Source organism: Rhipicephalus sanguineus, chromosome 8, assembly GCF_013339695.2.
Source record: "Rhipicephalus sanguineus isolate Rsan-2018 chromosome 8, BIME_Rsan_1.4, whole genome shotgun sequence".
NCBI classification, from domain to species: Eukaryota; Metazoa; Arthropoda; class Arachnida; order Ixodida; family Ixodidae; genus Rhipicephalus; species Rhipicephalus sanguineus.
Window position 1 is genome coordinate 28,879,610 of NC_051183.1, and position 10,044 is coordinate 28,889,653.

A 10,044-nucleotide genomic window follows, 5' to 3' on the forward strand; every position below is an offset into this window, starting at 1 on the left:
CGATATGACAATAAAATCAAGGAGACAAACCTGTAGTGATGAAAACCTCGCGAAACAGAACGACGGAACTCGTACATTTCGCTCGGCCAGCGAGACGGCGTTCACTTTGAAAGAGACGGATACTGCAAAGGGGCTCTCACCCGGAGACTGTACGTTAGGCTTGCTGTCTTTATTTGTCGAAGCGTCACACGGTGTAGCGACGTTATCCACGCGTTTGTGCCTCCAAAATGTACATTATGTAGCATCAAAACACTCCCGGCGCAGCAGAGCATAGTTTCGATAGATAGATGTTCAACTTCATATAAGTAGGTGGAGCTGTGAGAGCGCCGCGGCCGTGAAGTAGGTGGTAGCTGGCGCCATCTAGAGGGATTAAACAATACTAAAAAAAAGTTGTTTCTGTCAGAGGCGGTGTACGTTGATACTGCACACTGCATTTCGGGAAGGTAGGCCCATTCATGGATTACTCAAGGACACCGGAAAGTTCATGCAGCTTTTATTAATACGCACATGTTCACTTGGCAGATACATAGTACACACAATGAATTCAATACATACACAATTAATTCGCATGTATAAAACCATTCACTACAGACGCTTACACATACCCCTCTAAGAAGCGCTGGCCCTTATATAGTCACTGAATTACAGTGGACCATGGTGGCACAAAGGTGCGTCATTTTTATTCAACTCTTTACGATTCCATGGCTGCGTCACAATATACGCCGACATTATTAAATAGTAGCTATGGCTTAGCCAAGCGCACCAGTTAATCTAAAGCCGCATAATAATGAACGATATAATTACAGAGTTGAATAAGTTATTGCGAAAACGACCACATTGAGAGCCGTTCATACCATTCCGATGACATTTTGAAGTAGCGCCATCTTCCGACAGCGGCCACAGATGAAATTTCTCTCTCTGATTTCTTTATTTTCAATAGTTACTGTGGGAGGGCGCAAGATCAGCAACATGCCGTTCAGACTCCGTCGCCATCGTCGCGTCGACTTCGTTGAGTGGTTTGGCGTTGACATCGGTTCACATTCTATTTATGCGTTGACCACAAGTATGACGATGGGGCATGGATTCGTTCAACTGCTAGCCCTTCAGTGACAATGCTTCTGATGCGGTACGGCCGTCTCATTTGTGTATACGTACATTACAACGCGGGTCGTGCGAAGAAACAAGACAAGATGGCCTCGCACCGGACGGTGGTCTTTCGAGAGTGATGTCAGTGGCTCTTGGCGCCGCGGCAGCTCGATTACTTGAGTAGAGAAACTGGCGCTACACCGCGCGAATTATGGAAAAGAACGCTACCCACACTACGTGTTCTGTAATATTTCAGTACGCTGTACCTACATGCTGCTCTGCTACTCTTACGTCACGATATTCGCCTGGCGTGTGAAATTGCGGTCACTATGCGACAACTGTGTAGTTGTCGTTGTGGCGGTGGTTAGTCTTGCGTTGGATTTGGAATACTGTTTTCACAAAAGTGAGTGAGAGTGTTAGTGATTACCCACTGTGCACAGCTGTCATTAGAATTAGATTTAGAATTAGATTAGAAGCGCATTTTGTGTTGAGTTTCGCACGCCAAAGCAAAATCCTGAGAACGAGAGATACATACTGCACGTGTGCATAAGTACTAGTCCGTCCTAATCCTCAGTGATGGCATGCGTATTCCAAAACGCATGTGATTGAGAATTTTGGCTTAATTGAGAGAAGTCATTGACTTATTTTTCAGATATGTGCAATTATGATGCAGGTTAACGTTAAAATGCGGCCACGGCGGCCACATTTCAATGGGGGCGAAAGGCAAAGAACACCCATGTGCTTATGTTCGGGTGCACGTTAAAGAACCCCAGTTGATTGAAATTAATCCGTAGTCCCACACTACGGCGTGCCTTATAATCATACGGTGGTGTCGACACGTCAAACTCCAGCAATTATACGTTATCGTACTTTCACGCATGCGCTGTCCAGTGGTATCACGTTTGCTAAAATGTTGTAAAAATTAACTTTCATGCTTCTTTATATTGCTTGTTTTATTGATAAGTGCTGTGTAAAACGCGTGCTCTTGCCAAGTATGTTAACGCCGAAAAAAATTGAATTATTGGGGCACAGTCTAAGGTGTTCATTAAAACAATACTGTTTTTTGAAGCGGGACTTACTGTATTTATGACTAGCAGATCGTGCGCAAACGTATACAAACACGAGACACACGAAAGTATGCGGCGCATCGCGCACACGCCGAGCCTATAAAAAAAGCAAAAAAAAAAAACGCCACACACGTTACTCAACACATAGAACAAAAACAATGAACGTCACTCGTGTGTTGCTCGCATCAATCCTAGGTATACAAGAAATTGCACGCGACTGGCCGAGATCGGTAGCACTGGATAATCTGGTCTGAGACTGCCGAGCGAGCGCGAAAAAGCGTCCGCTCTCCGCAGCACGGAATCACGACGTAACTCGGCGCGCGCAAGTCACGTGGTTGAGGAGAAAAGTTTCTCCCTTGGCGCTTGCCGCAAGAGGGCGCGACGAGTAAACCGTCCGCAAAGGAGAAAGTCGTGGCCCCGAAGGAGGAACGGAGCCCGTTGCTCCATTCTCGCTCCCTTTTTTTAGGGGCGAAGCTCCTTAAGGCGGCACCCGTTCGTCCCTCGTCGTGCTCGTAGTAGTGAGTAACAAGTCTTACCCTTTGACCTCCAAGGTGGTGCCGGTGGGAGATTTCTCCTGTGCGTTGTTGAACAATAAAAAATTCGCAGCGTGCGCGTTAACTAAAAGCCGAATTCTTCTGTCTCTGTAGAAGTGTAAGTGTTAGCTAAAAGCCGACTTCTTCTGTCTCTCATTCCCATTAGCAGCCATTGTTTACCTCCAAGGTAGTGCCTGGTGAGATTTCTCCTGTGCGTGATTAAACAATAAAAATTTTGTTCAAAACGCCGTTGATTGATGAAATAAACCAACGAAAGACGCCAGATGTTTTGTAAAAACAAAACGAAAGAACGCCAGATGTTTCTAAAGCAAAACGAAAAAGACGCCAGCTGCTTAACGAAAGACGCAAGGTGTTTTCTAAAGCAATGGTTTTCTAAACAATGAAAATTCACAGCGTACATGTAAAATTAAAGTGAGCTGCAAGTCGTCATAACTCATCGAACCTTTAGTATAAACGCGCCCGATCTCACGTCGGTGATGATGTACTGGGCAGAATTCACGGAAGATTCACGGTTTACCGATGAACCTCCGCAGCTTCGCCCACTCATCATCATTCACTCCGTGGATATGCTGTGATTTTTTTCAGAGTGTGATGTGCTCAACGCTTAGTGCTGACATTGCCCATGTGTTTTATGAAGAAATAAGTGGCGAGGAGGAGCAGGCGCCTGTAGGAAGGGTACTGAAGGCGAGAGAGAAACCACTCTCTCATCTTCGAACTGCTGGGCGAAGCGTTAATTTAACAATTTTGATTACACGAAGGATCGAAATCATCATGGTTTAATAAGTTTAGCAGGGAAGGGGTAGGACAAAGATTGTTCATCATAAACAGTTCATTTGATATCGAATGAACAAGTTATCCTATGCACTCACGCAGTTTGCTGAAAAGGTTGAGCCGGGAGGCGGTGTACGAATGCGTCAACGCAGTGCTGCACGCGGCTGCCGCGAAGCACCGCAGATTCGTGGAGACGGTCGACCTGTTGGTCTGCCTCAAGGACTACAACTTCCAGAAATACAAGCGCCTCAGCGGGGTCATTAAGTAAGCACCTTGACACGTAGGATCACGAATGTGGTTATTGTATGTCTTTCAGAAAGAAATAATTCCAATAATTGTTGGGGTTTTATGTCCCAAAACCACGATATGATCATGAGGGACGCCTAAGTGGAAGGCTCCGAAAATTCTGACCATCTGGTAGTCTTCCACGTGCACCTAAATCTAAGTACACGGGCCTCAAGCATTTCCTCCTCCCCCAAAAACGCGGTCGCCACGGCCGGGATTCGGTCCCGCGACATTCGGTTCAGCAGTCGAGCGCCATAACCATTAGACCACCTTGGTGGAAAGAAAATCTGTTGGTAGCTGGCTACCATCCTGTGTATATGTCGTTCGTTGCCCTTGACCCATATTTTTATACTATTACTCAGGCCACTATACCTCACCAACTAAAGTAAAACCTCATAACGAAGCCGCATCTGACACGAAAATTGCTTCGTTATGACCCAAAGTTTGTTAAAAACGTACATTGATTACACTGCACGAACTGCAACTAATTTACCTCTTTTTTCGCTATATCGTGGTTCGACTATATCGCTATATCGTGCGCACTTCTTTTTGCTCTGGAGAAATAGTAGTCAGTGCATGTAAGTTGCAATTTATTAGTCATTTAGAAGTCACCCTTTTATGAAGGCTTGTATAAGAGTTATTGTAACGATATAATAATGTCCCCCCTCCCGCTCCATTCGAGAGCAGTCATTGAAAGCTCCTGTGGGCAAGCATGTCACCAGAATTTCACACGTGGTGTTTGCTTTCTAGGTTTCGGAGTGTACGATGTACCTTACGCCAATTAGGGGCCACTAAAAAGAAAAACACTTTTTTTCTCGTTCGAGTAAATCAACCTTCCGCAATTTCACGAGCCAAACTCTTGCAGCGAACAGACATCTGGTAAGCGAGCAAATGCGCAAAGAGGAAACTAAGGTGGTGACGCCACCTTCAAATTCCTGCACCAACTCGCTGTGACGTCAGAGAATGACAAGTTATTCTGGGGCCTTTATAGTTCTATAGTCGGTAAAATATGATTCACGTTCTCCTCCAAGGTCACTGAAGACCATAGGTCGGCAAAATCACTCATGAGTCGACTCACTCGGACTCAGATCGGCCCGTGAGTCTGAGTTTGAGTGAGTCCGGGTGAGTAATATTTTGGTGAGTTTGAGTCCGAGTGAGTCCGGTTGAGGAAATATTTAGCGAGTCTGAGTCCGAGTGGGTCCGGTTGAGGAAAATATTGGTGAGTCTGAGTCCGAGTGAGCCCTAAGAGCAAAATATATTTCTTGAGTGAGTCTGAGTGAGCTCCACGTTTTACTGCCGACCTATGACCTATCTACTCATTTTCAGCATTACTGTCAGGCTTATATCGGCTTACGTTTATACTAAAGTCCATTCACACATATCCCAAACCACTCACGTTCATGCGCCACCTGAATATTTATTGGTCAGAGACGTGAATTTGGAAGGGTGCCATGACCTCCCCCCCCCCCCCCCCGCAGACTTTTTCACGGAAAGTTCTTGATAAAAATATCTCGTTTGAGTCAGGTATTTCGTTAAAATGCCCATGCTGGATTACTGATAACTCGTATTTGAAGGTATAAGATCAAAAGGCGCATCGAAGAGCACCGATTATGTGAGATATTGGAAATAAAGAGCATTGACACCAAGATCGAAAAAAGGTAATTTTACGCTCACGGACTCATGAGTCGACTCACTCAGGCCCACTCAGACTCAAGTCAAGCCATGAGTCTGAGTGAGTCCGGCTGAGTAATATGTTGGCGAGTTTAGATCCGAGTGAGTCCGGTTGAGAAAAAGTTTAGTGAGTCTGATTCCGAGTGAGTCCGGTTGAGAAAAAGTTTAGCGAGCCTGAGTCTGAGTGAGTCCGGCTGATTAATATGTTGGTGTGTTTGAGCCCAAGTGAGTCCGGTTGAGAAAAAGTTTAGTGAGTCTGAGTCCGAGTGAGTTCGGTTGAGGAAAGTTTTGCTGAGTATGAGTCCGAGTGAGCCCTCAGAGCAGAATATATTTGTTGAGTGAGTCTGAGTGAGCTCCAACTTTTTTGCCGACCTATGCTGAAGACTGAACGTACCAAGTTTCAGGAAATTTCGTTAAGCCAACGTGGACAAAATACGAAAAAAAATAAACTAGAAAAAACTTTGAAACCCGTCGCGTCCCACCGACGCCCATATGTCGAGATTTCGGCGGGAAATATACAAATGAAACTTTGGCACTAATTTTAACTTCAATTATTAAGCCTATGATGGTGAAATTAGAGAGAGCAGAGTATTGGAAGAACAGTTTACCCGCTTAGAATAATTCAATGCTTCGCTTTAGTGTCCTTCTAAGCCGAACTTTGTCGTCTGTCTGTGCAGGCTACCGCACTACCTGAAGCCGGACTTCCGCGGCTGCCTGATCGGCGTGAAGGCAGAGCGCAAGGAAGCCCGGGCTGCCAACCTCGACTTCATCGGTGTTCACGAGGTCAAGCTACTGCATGCGCGACCCATGCGGATTAAAAGGCTCGGTGAGGTCATTTTTCTAGCTTCCCGTCTTTATTGTGAGGCAGAGCGTTTTTAAGGCAAAAGCCTTAAAGAAGCAGTGGCAAGATCTTGAGGCATCGCAACAGGGACATTTTTCGTTTCCTTGGTATGCAGTGTTAAAGGGTTCATGACTCCCAATTTCCGATCATAACCTGTGTTAGGCGGGTCATTCCTTGTGCATTCACAAAATAGCTGGCGACATTTCAGCGCATTTGGCCGCGCACTTAACTTATAATTGGATATTTTTATAGACACGCGAGCCACCTGAGAGTCGGGCAACACTGGCACACTCGCGAGCCGTGACGCAACAAGCAGCTTGCTGTGCGAGTGTCTGCATTCCGGCGAACGATATTGTTCCGTGGTCAGCTGCGCGTGAAATTGAGATATTTTAGCTTCTTTCCGCTTGGCACTGAAATGGAATGATTTGCAGCGCTGAAACTTTGGTAGAAGATGACGGCTCCGCTGCATGCTTCACATGACGTCACGGGCGCCATGACAAAATGGCGGTCGCCGGTGGTGGGCGGGTTTTATAGCCGACGACTTCTAGGGCTTGTTTTGCACTGAAATATTCTTTTACTGTCCACTTTCCACATATGTAGAGACATAATAGACCCTCTACTTCTATTTTTCGCTGAAAACCACGAATTGTTAGGTGACCCTGTCATGGCCCCTTTAACGCCCTCCATACCGTAGTCAAACAAGAAGTTTCAAATATACTACTTCGATTTAGAAGTTTTCGTCGCCTAGCACGCGCAAGCCAGGTTCACCGCAATGGATTTTATTATGACGAGTCTGCACAGTTCCACTGAGTTTGCGAACCCTGCGTCCAGTATGCTGCCTAAGTCGGAAAAATCGCTGTCTCGCTGGACGACTATTCACTCGTCGTTGTTTACTTGCACCACGTGCGACTGACAGCAGATGGCCTAGCTGCGGCTAGTACGTCACGAGTCGCCGTCTCCTCGTGACGTCAGACCGAGTTTACACGTCACTGACAAACCACCCCTTCGATATCGAAACCGAAAGTGTTTCTTTAAGGTAGTAGTAGTATTAAAGATATATTCGATGCATTGCCAAGCAACATCATACTCTTTTTAGGGTTACTGATACCAGTGTTTTTAATAAGAGTAACAATCCGAAATAATTTAATGTTCGTGTCCGTACTCCTTTAAGTGTTGCGTTTTCTGGTGCCCTTGAGTGAAGCACGGCAGGCGAATGAAGTGGCGCAAGAACCCACGTGATCGTCTCCGACCTAGTGGCGTGTGGAGAGGGGACGAGCAGCGCACACAGACAAAGCAGACGGCCTACGCCATTAACGACGAATGCTGTAACGCCATCACGTGACATAACGCCATAATGACGTCACAGATCGCCAAATTTTGTTGCGTCATTGTGCCTTCATATGACGTCACGGCTTTTAAGAACCTTCGGCATCCTCACGTACTTCCGCAGACAGCTTTTAAGAACCTTCGGCAACCTCACGTACTTACGCAGACATAATTTGCCGTAATAAGTGATGTAACTTTTTAAGCACTTCTACTCTACCTTTGTCGAGATTTCGCGGATGTCCATAAAGAAGGCGAGGCTTGAGCTGGACTCGGTGAGGTCATGGATAGGCGTGGTAACGCAACAAGCAATGCACAGTTTGGCAATGACGCTGCGGGATATGAATGGCAATGCGTGATACGGTACATTGGACATGTTTAGTACAGCCGCCCGAGTTTTTAACCTGAACGCACGAGCGTCGACCGCCTAGTCGATAAGCGCCGTATTCGATCATTCCAGGAACTATAGGCGGCACAACGGTAGGTCAAAATGGCGGACGAGAGGGGTGATGAGGCGATCTCGCAAGCGTGCGCGTCTCGAGGAGCAAAGCTCGTCGGGCCCTCTAGTTTCACTGCAGACGATACTTTCTATAGCTAAAGAAACGCAAAGATGTTTGAATGAAGGCGAGGCGACGTTCAACGCCGGTCACATCACCGTGTACCAGCTTCGGAGGAAGGCCGCGTGGCGCCGCCTGCGTCGCTTTAATGACCAAATAACGGAGCGCGGCGGCGAAATTAACGACAAAACGCGCATGCGCGCAGTGAACAGTCCGGTGCAGCTTTCGTCTGCCTGGCTCTTATGCGAAACAGACCCAACCCCACCTGGTTTTTGGTCCTTGCTTTTTTGGTCCGTTTTTGGCTTGCTGTAGCAGATATCATTTTTGTCTCAGGAAAGTGCATGCGTGAACCACAGAAAAAAAGGAGAGAGAGAGAGAGAAAACAAACGCTGATACGCACGTAATATAATCAGCGGGTGTACACCACATCCCATCCGTCTCAAGAGCGACCACTTGACCTCTTTTTCAGAACTTGATGGCAGCTTTCAAAAAAAGAAAAAAAAGACAATAACGGTGCTCAAAAGAAGCGGGGGTGGTGCCTGTTTCCCGAATCAGCCTAACAGAAGACATCTGCGCAGGACTGCTCACAGCGCACACGCGCGTATTCTCGTTTATTTCGCCGCTGCGCTCCGTTATACGGCGCTGATCGACTCGGCGGTCGACGCTCGCGCGTTCAGGTTAAAGGATCGGGCGGCTGTACATGTCCAACGTGTGTAGTACATGCACGCCCTAAGTTTCACCTTGCAATGACCTTGGCCGAAGTTGACCCTTCATAAGCGTAGTTGGGCTCGGACCAGATTTGGCTGGGACGATGTCCGAAATTGGGCTTTCGAATGTGCTGTCACGCAATTCTACATTGCTTGGTGGTGCCAAACCATGACATCCAAACATATCGCGAATTCAAGACGGGTCAAAGCGAGTGAGACAAACACACGTATGTACTTAGCGCTAACGTTCAACGGTATTGTTGAAAGTTAGCGCCGTGTACGTGTGTTTATGTGTAATTCGCTTTGTCCCGTCTTGGATTCGCGATACGTTTGGATACTATGAGTCACCGACAAGCCAGCCGTACAACTTCAGGTGCCAAACCGTCTGTCAGTTTTTTTGTTACATCAAACCCGAAAGAGTGTCATAGGGCATTCGTTGTTCGAGTAACGTTCCGATCGCTGGTGCAGCGGCGAGGTACGATGGCTTCCTGGCTCGCGAGGCACACATGAAGGTTCTCAACAAGATCTTGCGGCCAAATTTCGCCAAGAAAAGGAAGTGCATCACGCCGGTTCTGCCGGGACAACCGCTGCGTGACGTAGTCAACGAGATAAGGAGCAGCACCATGCTGTGGATGAAAACGGTAAGTTAAATTTACATATCTCAGCCGGGAAAAAGTCAGTTTCGCCAGAAGGGCGAAGCAGCGAATGCGATAGCAACAAATTGGAGTGCTATGCGAAATAAGGCTAGCATATACTATAATCCGGCTTGGCTTAAAGAAACACGCAATAAACACACAAAGAAATATCTGATCCGTAACCGTCGTCTTTCGTTTCTTAGTAGTGCGCTGAAAATTTCAAAGTGTAAGCGCTATCGCGTTCCCCTCTTAAAGGCGAAGCTTGAGCATCCTCAGTTTGTTATCGTTTCGTCACGCGCAGGATCCGGCATTCGGCATCTCCGTGGGTCACGTGAAGATGGACGCCTACGAGCTGGCCGACAACGTCATGGCTGTCGTGACGCAGATCTTGAAGAAGCTTAGGCACGGATGGGAGAACGTGCGCTCGCTGTGCATCAAGTCCTCCATGGGACCCACTTGCCAGCTGTACTGATACCACTCGTGGGTGTGCCACAGAGCCGCCGAAACACGAAGTGCAAACTGGCAGCCATGCATAAAGAGCACGAGA

General features: G+C 47.1%; 1 protein-coding gene across 1 annotated transcript in view; it reads left to right on the forward strand.

Moving 5' to 3' along the window:
• Nucleotides 1-10,044, forward strand: part of LOC119403102 (ubiquitin carboxyl-terminal hydrolase 47-like) — a 54,511-nt gene extending 44,467 nt beyond the window's left edge. Inside the window, exons 10-13 of the mRNA XM_049418171.1 lie at nt 3,581-3,742; nt 6,112-6,260; nt 9,331-9,503; nt 9,799-10,044. Of these exons, the coding sequence (XP_049274128.1) occupies nt 3,581-3,742; nt 6,112-6,260; nt 9,331-9,503; nt 9,799-9,969 (655 nt within the window). The 3' untranslated portion in view covers nt 9,970-10,044. The remainder of the gene's footprint in view (nt 1-3,580; nt 3,743-6,111; nt 6,261-9,330; nt 9,504-9,798) is intronic.